The sequence below is a fragment of the Marmota marmota genome, unplaced genomic scaffold (genome assembly GCF_001458135.2).
Source record: "Marmota marmota marmota unplaced genomic scaffold, marMar, whole genome shotgun sequence".
Taxonomy (NCBI): domain Eukaryota; kingdom Metazoa; phylum Chordata; class Mammalia; order Rodentia; family Sciuridae; genus Marmota; species Marmota marmota.
This window is the reverse complement of record NW_026000185.1, coordinates 1,427,858-1,441,154: the sequence shown is the minus strand read 5'-3', so window position 1 is coordinate 1,441,154 and position 13,297 is coordinate 1,427,858. Positions and strand designations below refer to the sequence as shown.

Sequence of the window (13,297 nt, the reverse complement as noted above, 5' to 3'; positions counted from 1 at the left end):
CTTCTTGTCACTGAGTCCTGTTACTTGGTCCACAAACTCCTCCTGGATCATGAAAGCAGCCAGATTGGCTGTGTAACTGGCCAGGAATATGACGGCAAAGAAGGCCCACACGGACACCATGATCTTGCTGGTGGTGCCTTTAGGATTCTGGACAGGAACAGAGTTGTTGAACACCAGGCCCCAGAGGAGCCAGATGGCCTTTCCGATGGTGAAAGAAGGCCCGTGGGGCGCTGCAAACGACAGGAGAGACACTCTCAGCACTTTCCCAACACACGCGCTTGTGTATGCAGGAAAACTAGGGGCGGCCGCTGGCCACGCTGAGGATTGCTGGGGACGGCTTGGTAGCACCACAGCTGTGTCCTCTACCTGTCCTAGCACCAAAGCCACAGTCAGCTTCATCTTTCTTCAACAATTAGCATTCTGCCCACATTTCTATCTAACGGGATCTTGGCACATTTCTTTAAAAAGAAATAGGAAAAAAAATAAGAGAGAGAGAAAGGGAACGCAGAGGGTTCTGAAAAACGGGGATGGGAAGGAGAAGCAGCCGAGGCCCTATTTAAATTTGGATTTGATTTCCATTTGGGAACCAATCTCCTCGATAAATGTAAAGAGAGCCTGATTAAACCCGTTGCTGGGGGCTGCTTCTGTAGCATCAGATGCGCCCTCCCAGCAGAACACGCGATTCAGCAGGCCTCATGTTTGGTATTCGAACTCGATGGTCCCTAGCAATTGCTCCTGTTCGAATTCAGATGTAAAGTGAGCTCGATATAGGAATTAAACCAAACTAGAACTCTCTCCAAATGGAGACATTAAGGAACAGAATAATAGAGCTTAATTCTTCCAGCACTTCACAGATGGAAGGCGTTTCATCGTGGGGTCGTAGAAAATGAACCCGGCTCTGCTCTCTCCCTCCGCGTCTCCTTGCAACGGCTACGCGTGTCCCTTTTAAGATTCTTAGACGTTCCTTGCAATAGACTTAACTAAAGAGGCAGAACAATGCTGGGGAAATTTATTGAGACGGGGCCGACGCAGGCTGTAAAACACTCACGTTTGTGTTTTTCAGTCTGAGTTTTGCACAGGGAAAAATCAATTTATGTCCTTGTTTTGAGAGGAAAGAAGGTCTTCCTTTAACAGAAGGTTAATTTTTATGTCATTTAAGTAAATGAAAATATGAAAAAAAAAAAAAGATCTACGGAGACCAGGAGACCAGTTTGCCACGTGAGCAGAGCGGGCAATAAATAAAGTGGCAGAGTGTGTTCAGCTGAGGAGGTGACGGCGCCTGGGCAGGGAGCTGTGCGCACCCCTCACCGTCCCTCATCCACCGCGGTCAGGAGAGACCAACCAATTCCACCATTTCACTCATTCTCTCCCGTTTCTCTTTGCCTCCCTTTTCAATCTCACGGACTGATTCCCAAGAGGCTGGGAACTCTTAGGAAAAAGTAACAATAATGATTAGAGTCAAACCAGCTAACCTCACGACTACTTGGTTTTATTAGAGATGCATGTTGATCCAAAGTGACAGCTTCTCAGGAATCAGACATAGGTGTCCACCAGGGACCTGTCCAGCACTCTTGGGGACTCCCGATCCACGAGTACTATTACTGGGCTACATAGAACTTTCCCCATGAAGTGCAATGTAACAGAAAAGCATTTTGCACAGAAAAACCACAAGGAGCTATCATTTCCTGGGAGTCGTCACATGCACAAGAGCAGGACACAGGAACCCTGCACCTAATGGGAGGGCTGGGCAGTTTGCATCCTGGCCTTCTAGGGCACGCTGCAGCCGAGGGAGGGACTGTGGCATGGGATGGCCTTTGCAGCACTTTAAGGAAACAAAACCAAACAGAATAAAAACCCAACCCTTCATGATCATTCTCAAATGTACCCACTTATCTCCATCCTCATTTCCTACTTCAAGTCCAAACCACTCTGACCGCTGGGACACCTTCTTCAGGGGTTCCCTGCTTCTATGGTCACTGTCCTCTCCTTTACCTGGACAGACAGTGACCTGTTCACATCGTACACCTGGGTCACCGGCTTCCCTTCCCTGGTATTTTGAAGAAAATGTGAAGTGCTCGCTCTCCGCGGCCAACCGCCCACCCCCCGACTTCTTCTCACCCCCTCGGTCAGCTCCTGGCTGCTGGACGTGCCTAGCCGGGTCCCACCTCGGGGCTTGTGTGTCTGCGGTCCCCACTGCTGAAGTGCTCTCCTCTGCTCTTCATGTGACTCGTCCTCCCATCTCAGGGCTCAGCCTGCCCCCAGCCTTCCTGAGCCCCCTCCCGGCTCTCGCACCCAGCTAAGCAGCACCCCGCCCATCACCGCCACCTCGCCCCTCTGCCCTCTTCTTTCAAGGTGCTGCTATCGGTGCTCACTGGGTCATGTGTTTACCCGATGCAGCCACAACCCCGCGCCAAGATTCCTGGGGGAGGCAGCCTCTAGCTGACCCCTTTGCCATCGGTGCACGACCCGGCACATGGCACCTACTCCAGGAATATCCACCCGTCAACGTGTGACGTCACAACAGCACGGACGCTGGTCACACAGATGTCGAGATCTGCCCTGCGGCCTCACAGTCACCCACAGAGAACTGCCTCGGCTTCCACTCACTGGAACCCCTGTGTGGCTCACTGCATGGCCTTTCATGGAAGGCACACCGTGTCCACTTAAGCACGAGGTGACTGTGACACGTCGTTACTGCAGGTTGGCTGGAGATGGCTCAGGCGGCAGTCCCTGCTCTTCAGTTGTTAAGAGGTGGAGGATTTCAGTTAAACTAAGTCCCTCGTAGAGCCCCATGACCTCTGGCTGTTTCCAACGCTTGACCTTCGGGGGGGGGGGGAAGCGTGCGTGTTGATGTCACGGGGCCCTGTCACGGGGAGCGTCTGAGAGCTCAAACTCTCCTACCTCCCCCAGCTCCTGAGAGCCCTGTGCCGGCTGTTGGTCCCCTCCAAGCTCCTGCTTGTCACCGAGGAGACTCCCTGTTTCTGAACCCTGGCTCCTGGGGGTGCCTCTTTGTGAGTTATAGCCAATAAGTGCCTCCCAATTCAATTTTCTACCTACCGGTTGCCTCTTTATCAAGCACGATGCACTGAAGTCGGGCACCGTCAAGAGGGAAACTCGACTCCTTGGGGAAAGATACCACTTTATAGCTACGCTGTCAAGCGCATGCAAATGTGATTCAGTAATTTGAAGAACGTTCTTAAACTAGATTCTTTGTGTAGACTGAAGTTAAGACTCGCTACGATTTTCATATTTCTTTTGACACAGCCTTTTTAATTAATTGCCAAAATAACTTTGTTCAGAGCTGCTTCCTCAACAAATCAAATATCAACAGTTTCATCTAACAATGATTGACTTCTCCTCATAAGATTAAAAGGTTTCATTTTGCTTTATCCTTTCATTTTTCTTTCTTTCTTTTTTTTTTTTTTTTAGCTGCAGAAAATGAACCATGTTTGTGTGACATGACAAACCACCTCTGTGGTCCAGCACCACTGGTAGGAGGGGGTTCCATAGCAACGTGAGACGAGGTACTCAGAAGCCAGATCCTCATTACGAGTGGGTGAGGAAGGTGGACTTGGGATCTACTGATGAAGGCTCCTTACCTTTCCCTTTGGCCAGGTTTCTGTTGTAGCCAACGGGACTGAAGTACTCAAAGACAAACACGGCGATGGCAGAGACGATGAGCAGCATCACGAACATCATCACCCAGACGGAGGCGCTGAAGGGTTCTGCAGGGAGACAGACCAGGGGACAGAAGCAGTCAGTCAGCGGCTCTCCACGCGGCCCAGGAGCCCGGATGTGATGTGCGGGCTCACCAGCCGAACTCCTCTAACTGGAAAATGATCATTCAAAAGAAGCCAGTCATTAAGAAGAAAAAAAAAAAAAAATATATATATATATATATATATATACACACACACACACACATTTATATATTTTCTAAAATATTTGAGGTACTTTATAAGCTTGCATATGATATGATAAAACCAGAGAAGAGCAGAGGACATTTTGCAACTCAGATCAAGGAGAACAGAAACAAAAAGGAATGGTCAGATGAAAGGAGAAAGAAGAATGTAAGTAAACAGGCTGCGGATCCCACAGGATGGCAGGACCCTCCCGAGAACAAGGCTGGGGGACAAACGGTTGAGCACAGACTCCTGCAGCCTGGCCTGGTTTTGAGTTTTCTCTCCATCTGCACTTCTTACACACTGGTGGGCTGGTGGGTAGGGATTTCAGAGGTGACGGGAGAATGACAACCTGTCGGGAAGGATTCCAAAATCATGGGTTGAGGAGGATGTTAGAAGGTCATGGTCTGCCACCGTGACTCTCCACTTGGCCCCTGCTACATGCAGACCAGAGCTCTGGAGCCTGTCAGTCTTGCTGGTGCAGGCACGGGGCTTACATGCCAGGGGAAGCCATCTGAGGACACCGTGTCACGTGATAATTTAATGGGAAAGCATCACTTAAGAAATGCAGGTAGACCTAGACGGGCAGCAGTCGGTGGGTAGACGGTGAGTCACTTTCGCCAGCTCTTTCCACATCACTGAGGCAGTAGGCAGAGATCTCAAGGGCTGGCCAAGTCCCGGGGTTCTAAGGCTTATAACACTCTAGGAGGGTAAGAGACGCTACGCAAGATAAATTGGCCCTTTGATTCAACCCAGTTGAGGATGTGAAAATTAGCTGATGAAAGCCATTTTATCTACTTTTGATATAGATTTGCTAAAAAATCAACAGAGACTAAAATTTCAAAAATGAGTATATCTGCCCTTGATTGCCTCACTGGGAAGAAGTCTTACAGACACAGATACCGTGGACCTAACACCCGGTTCCTCATAAGCAAACAGTGTCTGAGGGTCCGTAAGGGCAATAATGCTTCTCAACAATGAGCTTTTTATTATTTATGATGAAGAATGAGGCCGATTGCAGACTGTTAGTCTATGACTGCCGCACCCAGCTAGGAGTCAGGCAAAGTCCTCCTCAAGGAGCTCAGTGTTTAGCACAAAACCACCATGTCTGAGGCCTGAACTCCACGCCGTGACCTGAAAACGGGAACAAGTGCCGGGCAACCTGATTTTGATAGCGCGAATACGTTAAGAAGCAACCGGTAACAACACAACCGGCTTAACACAGAGGAGCTCAGAGATCCGGGAGACCTTGACAGAATTCATCTTACTTAGATTTGTCTTGAGTCATAGACAATATTAGGCCTCCGGAATCACATGAATTTGGTAATGAGGTGTATCCAAAAGGGAGAATAAGTAAATGAGTAATTAGGAGATTAAAAGTATTTAATAGTCAAGAATAGAGATGTTAAATTAATTGTCAATTCTGGCGTGCTGATGGCATGGTGTGCCTTATCGGAGGAGTATTCTTGTGACAAGGACGTGAGCATTTAGACATTTGTGATTCTCGTTACACGTACGTGAGCATTAAGACGCTTGGCGGTGTGCCTTACCCACGTACGTACATACACAGTATGGCGAATGCAGCAGTGGGTTTGGGTTTCCCCTAGTGCCCTGGAGCCACGCGGGAGAGGGGTTCATTCTGACTTGATCGCACAGGCGTGGAGTGTGATTTGCTGCTGTTCAGTCCCCCGTGGTCCCTGTTCCCTCCTGCCTCCCTGTCCCTGTCCCCTTCCTCTACCCACTGGTCTTCCTTCTATTTATAGACAGATGTAAAGGTGGGCTTCGGTGTGGCACATTCCTCTATGTGCACAGCACAGTCCGGTCCACTTCACTCCACAGCTCCTCCCTTTCCTGTCCTCCCTGACCCGCTTCTTCCTCTGCTCCACCCATCTCCCTTCTATTTCCGTGGGACCCTCTCCCACTTTTCCTGTGATTTTGCCCTGGATGCAGGCACGTCAGTTCACAATGGCCAAGTTGTGGAAGCAGCCCCAGCAAGTGGATGGTCCAAGGAAACGGGAATCACTGATCTCAGGATGAAGCCAGAAAAGGCGGCGGTGGGCGGGGTTGGCGCTGTGCGCACTGGATAAAACCCACTTATGAACCAGGTGATCTCTCTGTGGGCTGTGATAACATTACAGGATCGGGAGGGACCCGTGCTGAACCCTTCTGCTCACGTGTCACAGTGTGCACTCCTGCAGGGGACTTCCGTGGGCATAAGCATCCCGCCCACTAACACACTGGTCAGAAAGTTCAAGGACAGCTGCTCTGCAACAAGATGGTGTCCCACTTGGAATTGACAACACTGTCCCTGGCTTGTGAGATGGCACACAGATCAAGGGGCTCTGCTGCAGTGCTCTGGCTGTAGTGTACCAAGTACCTGCTAGTGACCCTGAAGAACCGCTATCCTCAGACGCCACACACGTGCCCCACAGTGAAGAAAAGTGTTGGGGTAACAGCGGGACACGGTCCATAGCAGCTACAGAGGAACCCGGAGCCACTTTAAACAGGTGCAGATTATATCCTCTAATGGCTTAAGCCAGAACCAGCATCCACCACAGAGAGACTTCAATCCTGGAGACTCCAGGTCAGCTTTACTTTGGGCTAAAGAATTCAAATTGCTTGGAAAGTCTTCAAAATTAACTGGATGGAAATGTTACAAGAGATGTCATCTCTGTCCTTGACGAACCATTTTTACACAAAAGCTCCATGGCATTACCTGCAAGTGTTTCCGGTGTGAGTTAATGGAGTTTGTGGAGGAGAGAGAATAAGGAATGATGAACAGCAACGCAATCAGATTTCGAATGTTTGGGCTCTTCCAGATGACTGAGCCAGTGAATGGGAAAATGTAGCTCAGCACGGTTCATTATGACTTTCAGAACCTGCAGATAATGGCCGTGAATAAGGGGGTACAACGTCAGTCAAACAGGGATGTAATTTAGTGACTAGGGAAAATATTCACCTCCTGTGTAAAAACAGCTTTGCAAATTGCTTCCTCCGGCTATATTTTATTTTATTTTTAAAATATACAGCAGGAAAAGTGGGGGGTGGTTTTGCTAAATTTGGCAAAATACTTGACTTTTTATGGAAATGGTCTCTGATGCAGGTAAGACAAAAAAAAACATCTAAAGAAACTGGGTTGAGGCCAAATTCAATATCAGTGACCCAGTTTTACAAGTCAAGTCAATTGATCTGATTGAATTGGAAAAAAGTTCTCTCCGGCTCACTAAGTAGATCTGAAGACAATTTGTAAAAAAAAAAACCACATTTCTGTCAACTTTGTCCCATGAACCCACTTCCTGCACCCCGTTCTTGAGCTCCAGGGCAAAGCCCTCTGCCAAGGGTCTGGGAGACAACGGGAAGAGCAGTCGCGCGCGACTGAGGGTGAGGGCCTCTGGGGAGCGTCAGGACTGCACTCCTCCTGGTGCTCCTTATGAAGACACAGGTGTCTGTCTCCATGTCAGGCACGGGGCAAAGGGACACGCAAGGAGCCTATTGAGTGGGTACTTGTCAAGCTCCACGTCACTCCAGTAAAGGGTACAAAAACTGAAGCGATGACTGCAAAATCAAATGCAGTGAGTGGCAAGGATTTCGGCAGCTTAACTGGATTATCAAAATGAAGTAGTGAGTCCACATGCTGCCGAGAGCGAGGCACGGTCCAAGACCCTGTTAGTCAACATTTCAGCAGGGAGAAGGGAGCACGAAATCTCCACGGCGCTGACATCACACATAAGAGAGGACATTGGAGGAACCAGACCCAGGGCCTGCAGTTGGTTCCACAGGTTGGTTCCATAATAGAGATTTTTGTTTCTGGAAAAGTGTAAGACTTTTAGTTGACGTCAGCACTGTTCTCCCTACCCCTTCTCTCTCTCTCATGCAGTTTTACTCTAGAGATTACAGTTTGACCCGTTTCTCTGGGCATGCTAAGGAAGAATTAATCATCTGAATTCTGCTGGGCCTGGTGGTGCACCCCTGTAATCCCAGTGGCTCGGGAGGCTGAGGCAGGAGGACCGTGAGTTCAAAGCCAGCCTCAGCAACTTAGTAAGGCCTTCAGTAATTTAGTGAGATTCTGTCTCTAAATAAAATATTAAGAAGGGCTGGGGATGTGGCTCAGTGGTTAAGTGCCCCAGGTTTAATCCCTGATACAAAATCATCATCATCACGCTCATAATTCCACAATCTTCCACAAGATAGCCACTTTTATTCATTCATTTTTAAAATGTTTTTTGGTCGTTGAGGTACCTTTATCTTTTATTTATTCCTATGTGCCTCACACGTGCTAGGAAGCACTCTGCCACTGAGCCACAGCCCCAGCTCAGACAGCGACTTTTAAAAAGCCATTTATAATAGCCAAACAGCCAACAGCACTCTGCTTTAAAGAGGTTCCACCGCTCTCGCCAGGGTACCCAAGTCACCCAGCTATGGTGTTGAAGCCAGAGGACAGAAACACATCACCCTACCCTGGTTTAGGAAACAAAGGTCTCCTGTAAACGTGTAAATTTATGAAATGGTTAAAAGAATGTCCTGCTTTAGAAACCATTGGGCTTAAAGGACAGGCACATTTAAAACATGACTCCATTAATCTTAAATCAGCGCATATTCTCCAGACTGCTCCTGTTTGAGTACAGCGGAGGGCGTGAATCAGGTGTGCTCATCATTATTCTCCCTTCCTTCTCGCAGACCAACGACTGCCACTGAGGTGGGTGCGGAGGACGGTGGGGGATGCTGAACGGGGGTTCACGGCGACTTAAATCAACTGTGGACAGACAGGCTTACTCATTTTTTAAATGTTTTGCCGGGTTCTCAGCAATATTATCTACTAATTTACGCTCTACAGAGTCCAGACCAGTATCTGAGTAGGCGCAGCAGAAATCTCCCAGAGAAAGACAAGTGAAAGCCACCCACGGGGCAGGGCAGGCGGAGAACTGCAATGACTCAAGTGCAAGAGGTTCTGGAGGATGCTGGACTGTGATAGTGGGAGCAAATGGGACTCCATTTTGTTTTATGACTCCAGGCCAAGTGGAAGAGTCATGACTGGGGCAAGATGTTCTTTTCCTTTTGCTATAGAGACCTTTAAGAACACAAAAGTACCCCATGGGGTATTGTTTCTGAAACTAGGGTAACGGGGCTCTGTTTCTGTAACTGGGGTGACTGGGCTAACTGATTGGTTAGGCTTCCCTCCGCTTGACTGCACTGTCCCGCTTCTGTAACCTGGCTGCCTTGCATTGGCTAGACCCCCGAACACCCCTTTTGCGGTTTTCAGGCTTATAAGGAGCGCCCTGGCAATTGTTCGGGGCTGATCAGCTTTATGTTCTGGTCAGCCGCCACCGGTGTGCTTCAATAAAGGCTTGATTCGATGACACGTGAGTGGTCTGGAAGTCGGTTTATGAAACCCCGGGACCAACCAAGCTTGAACTATAACAGTTGGTCACACGGAACCTAACAAGGTCCAGTCTGGCCACAGGCTAGGAGCCAAGGGGACGGAGCAGCTGTGATCCCTGGTGGGAAAGCGGCGGGAGCCCCTGGAAGTCCACCTACCTAGGAAGGCAGAGGGTGAAACGGTGCCGTTGCTCCTGGACACCATGACGCTGATCCCGGTCTCCACGAAGGGCACGGAGAAGTCCACCACCTCGGAGCGCTCCTCGTTGATGGTCAGTGAGCCGACCGCCATGACCGCTCGCTGGTAGACCACCTGGAGGCGGAGAAGGAGTGGGGTCTGCGGCTCTGCCCCGCCGCCCGGCCCCCTGGGGAGGGCCTGCGGGACGGGCGCCCACCTACCTCCCCGATCATCCCGTTCCACACGTTGTTGACTTTCTTGCCGTGCTTCCCGTTGGTGACCAGGTAGAGGTCGTAGGTGAACTTCACGGTCCGCGAGAGCTTCTTCAGGATGTCGATGCAGAAGCCCTTGCAGCACTTTTTGACGTTCATCCCCTCGTTGGTTGAATTGCTGTGAAGGAAACCCCAAGACGGCGGAAGGTCAGCGAGGCTGGGCGGGAGGGGTGGGGCGGGGCTCTGCACTTGGCCAGCTCCTCTCCTGTGCCTTCCCGATGGGGAAGCGGGGCTCAGGGAGGAACTGGCCTTTCCAAGGACAGCAAGAGCAGAAGCGTCCTTCATCACAGCGGTCATCATGACAACTGTCACGTGTGGGGGAATGGCTCCTGGCGAGGCACTCCGCTAACGGCCACTGCCAGCTGGGTTGACCCGTGACATTTCTCTGAATCAGGAGCTGTTTTTCACCCCATTAAGCAAGCAAGAGTTGCCCAGCGTACTTTTAAGAGTGCCTAACACACAACCTCTTTAAACCAGTGTTCAGTGGCTCTATCTAAAAGTCAATCATAAAGCTTCTCAGAAACTGGGGAGAGGATGATGTGAGATCCTCTATACTTTATCCTGTACTTAAAAGTCTTGAAACCGAAGGCAAGAGGGCAGGGTTCTGAAAAACCTCCCAAGAACCAGGAGACCCGCGTTCTACCCCACGCTGGAGCTGTGGACACCATCTCTCCTGGCAGAGCCGGCTGTCCATGAGGGCTCATTCACAACACTCCCCGTCTACCCAGATGGCATGCAGTATAAAAGGTGACACTCTAGTGGGAAACGCTGTCCACCGGGAAAACCCCTGTCTCAACCCAGACAGTGCTGCCGTCTTGAAGGCCGGCTTAGAATCTCCCGTGTCTTGGAATCTCCATCCTGCGTTACTCACCTGACAAAGTCTCATTCCAAGAACACCCACACGGACCTTAGATACTTCTAAAAATGAAGGAAACTTGGTCTTCCCAAACCAAGTGGCCAAGGCCCCCTCACCACTCACACAGGAAGGTCAAGGCCTCTGTGGACAATGCACTTGAGTCCACCTCGCACCAAGCCATCCTCTTGGCTGAACCTTGCCCTGGAGTCGCTGAGGTCATGAAATACGTGCTCTGTTTGAATATTCCGTTTGGGGCTCATTTACACACTGGACTGTTTAAAAAAAAAAAGCATCAAAATGATGTTTATGGAAATCCAACCCCATCTTAGAAAACATGTTTCCATGTCATGAAAAAAAGAGTCGATTACACGGAGGTACAAACAGAACAATCACAGCTCTATAAAAGCAGAGGAGCTTATTGGGAAAAAAAAAACTGGGTAGAACAACAAGGGAATAGAAGCACAGCTATTTCTCAATGGGGGGAGTTTTCTTCCTCGTATTTTTGGAGGCATCCCCCAGATATCCAGAGAGTGTGGGGATCAGAGGCACCGCTGAACGCAGAGGGTGGGCATCTACACCTACAGCCATGGGTGCAGGTTCTGGCTTTTTAGGAGACTGACAGGCCCCCAGGACTCCACGTTGACCAGAAGTGACAAACAAGGCTCGTCCCTGGGGAGCGTTGCCAAGAAAACCAACACGACGCCGTGTCTAACAGAAATCCTTTCAACCGTGGGCCGCCTCAGCCCTTACTTTGGAAGATGCAATTGATCTAACTCGTGAAGATGCTGGGTCGGGGCACCCTAGTGATTTCCCACTGACTTCGAGGACGTCGGACCCCAGTCTCACCTGGAGGCCCAGGCCCAGACCACCCATGGAGGAAAGGAAGGAGCAGGCTCCCGCCCCACAGGAGCCAAAATCGTGCACTTGCACGTGCTAAGCCGTTTCTCGTCTTCAAGGGGAAGGTCGGTTCTTTAGGGAGAGCAATTCAGTTTGGGGATTTCTCCTCACACCGACAGACTCGGGTACGGCTGACCTCTTGTTTCCAGCTCCAGTGCTACCGAATTTAAAGATTTCAAACTCTTCTTATCGACTGTGAAGCACCCAACGCCCCGTGGGCCCTATCCAAACCTGGGGGTACCGTGATGGGAAAGGAGGTGTCCTGCCAACGGCGCCCTCAGTTTTGCGTCATTCTTTCCACATCTGACCAACTTCTGCCCGCAGGACGCCCACGCAGATCCACACCTCCTGGGACGACCTCCCTCCTTCTCCCCCCAGGCCCTTCCAGCTCCCCCGGTGTCCCCCGGGTGTCCTTTTGTCCCCAGCTTGGCTGCCCCTTCCTTCCCCAGGGCCTTTGCTCCTGTGCTCCTCCACCTGGGAGGCTCCTGCGCACCGTCACAGGTCCGCCTCCTTACCCTTCACACTGTCCTTGAGCACTGCTGGGTGACCTCCGGAGCCGCACAGACCCCTTGCTCTCTGACCATGACACCTGGTTTGTCATTTCACAAGGTCCACCATCACCTGGCGCTGCCAGCTTCCTTCACGGGCAGAGTCAGGATCTGACTGCCTATGACAGGACCAGAGGTCCCGTCTCCTCTGTGCCCAGAACCGCGCCTGACACACGGACTGCACTTAATGCAGGTTTATGCATCAATGTACTGACCTTTTTTTTTTTTTTTTTTACATTTTTATTTATAACAACATCTGTGCTATTTAATTGTGGAGGAATTCAGCAAAAATTATTGAGACATCATGTCCCTAGGTGGGGTCATCTGCTTGCCTTTCCTTGATGAGTTTCCTATGCATCTCCAGGGAAGGGGAGCCCGGGTGAGGGACGCGGGGAGTGGGGAGGCCTATTCAGGATGGATCTATTTATTCCCTTCATGATCTATTCAGAATCTCACCTCCAAAGAGGTTGACCTTGTAGATAAAATTTTCTCCAAGCCAAAGTGTGCCTTCATAAGACATTTAGCCAACATATATATAAAATATACGCCCGACCCCAAGCTCTGAGATCCGGGGCCTGCATCCTGACTAGGGGGCACTAAAGTCAGAGTGTGGAGTGGAGGAGTCACGGTGCCTGCTCGTCCTGGGCACTCCGCAACCCTGGTCCTGTGCTCTGTGACTGAGAGATCAGCCAGGCACAGTCCCCATACGGAGGTGGCTTGTCATCCAGTGGGAAGACAGACGAATTATAAACTGTAAAGGCAGGTGATACGGGTAGAGATGGACTCCACCCCGGGCACCGCAGGGACAGGCAGAGCTGGCCTAACCTGGGGAGGCCGTGGGCAAGCTTAAAGACAAGGGGGAAGGGCCCCAGGGGAAAGGAGGTGACCAGGAAATACTCTTCCCTTCTAGTGGCTCTCCTGGTGGGGGGTCTGGGCCCATGCTGGCTCAGGAAAGCCGGGGCCATGGCGTTTTCTGGGTTCCCAAAGGGCTCGTGAAGACGGAGCCCTACCAGAGGGTCAGCTCTCCCTTCAGCATCACAGACAGGAGGTGACAGGCCGCCCAGGTCGCTGTGGGTGAGCAGGGGAGCTGCAGCGGTTGAGGCTCCACCTGGGTGGCATCTGAAAGTCCCAGGTATGTGCCTGTCCTGAGCCTCAGAGACAGACTCTTTTTTTCTTTTTTGGTTCCAGGGATGGAACCCAGGGGCACTCAACCACTGAGCACATTCCTAGCCCCTTTTATTTTCTATTTTGAGACAGGGTCTTGTTGA

At 50.6% G+C, this 13,297-nt stretch overlaps 1 protein-coding gene across 1 annotated transcript in view; it reads right to left on the bottom strand.

Annotated features, from left to right (window-relative positions):
• Positions 1–13,297, bottom strand: part of Grin2a (glutamate ionotropic receptor NMDA type subunit 2A) — a 324,945-nt gene that overhangs the window by 59,730 nt on the left and 251,918 nt on the right. Inside the window, exons 7-10 of the mRNA XM_015490728.2 lie at positions 9,678–9,846; positions 9,438–9,591; positions 3,600–3,725; positions 1–230 (exon numbers count right to left, since the gene is read on the bottom strand). Coding sequence (XP_015346214.1) covers positions 1–230; positions 3,600–3,725; positions 9,438–9,591; positions 9,678–9,846 — 679 coding nt within the window. The remainder of the gene's footprint in view (positions 231–3,599; positions 3,726–9,437; positions 9,592–9,677; positions 9,847–13,297) is intronic.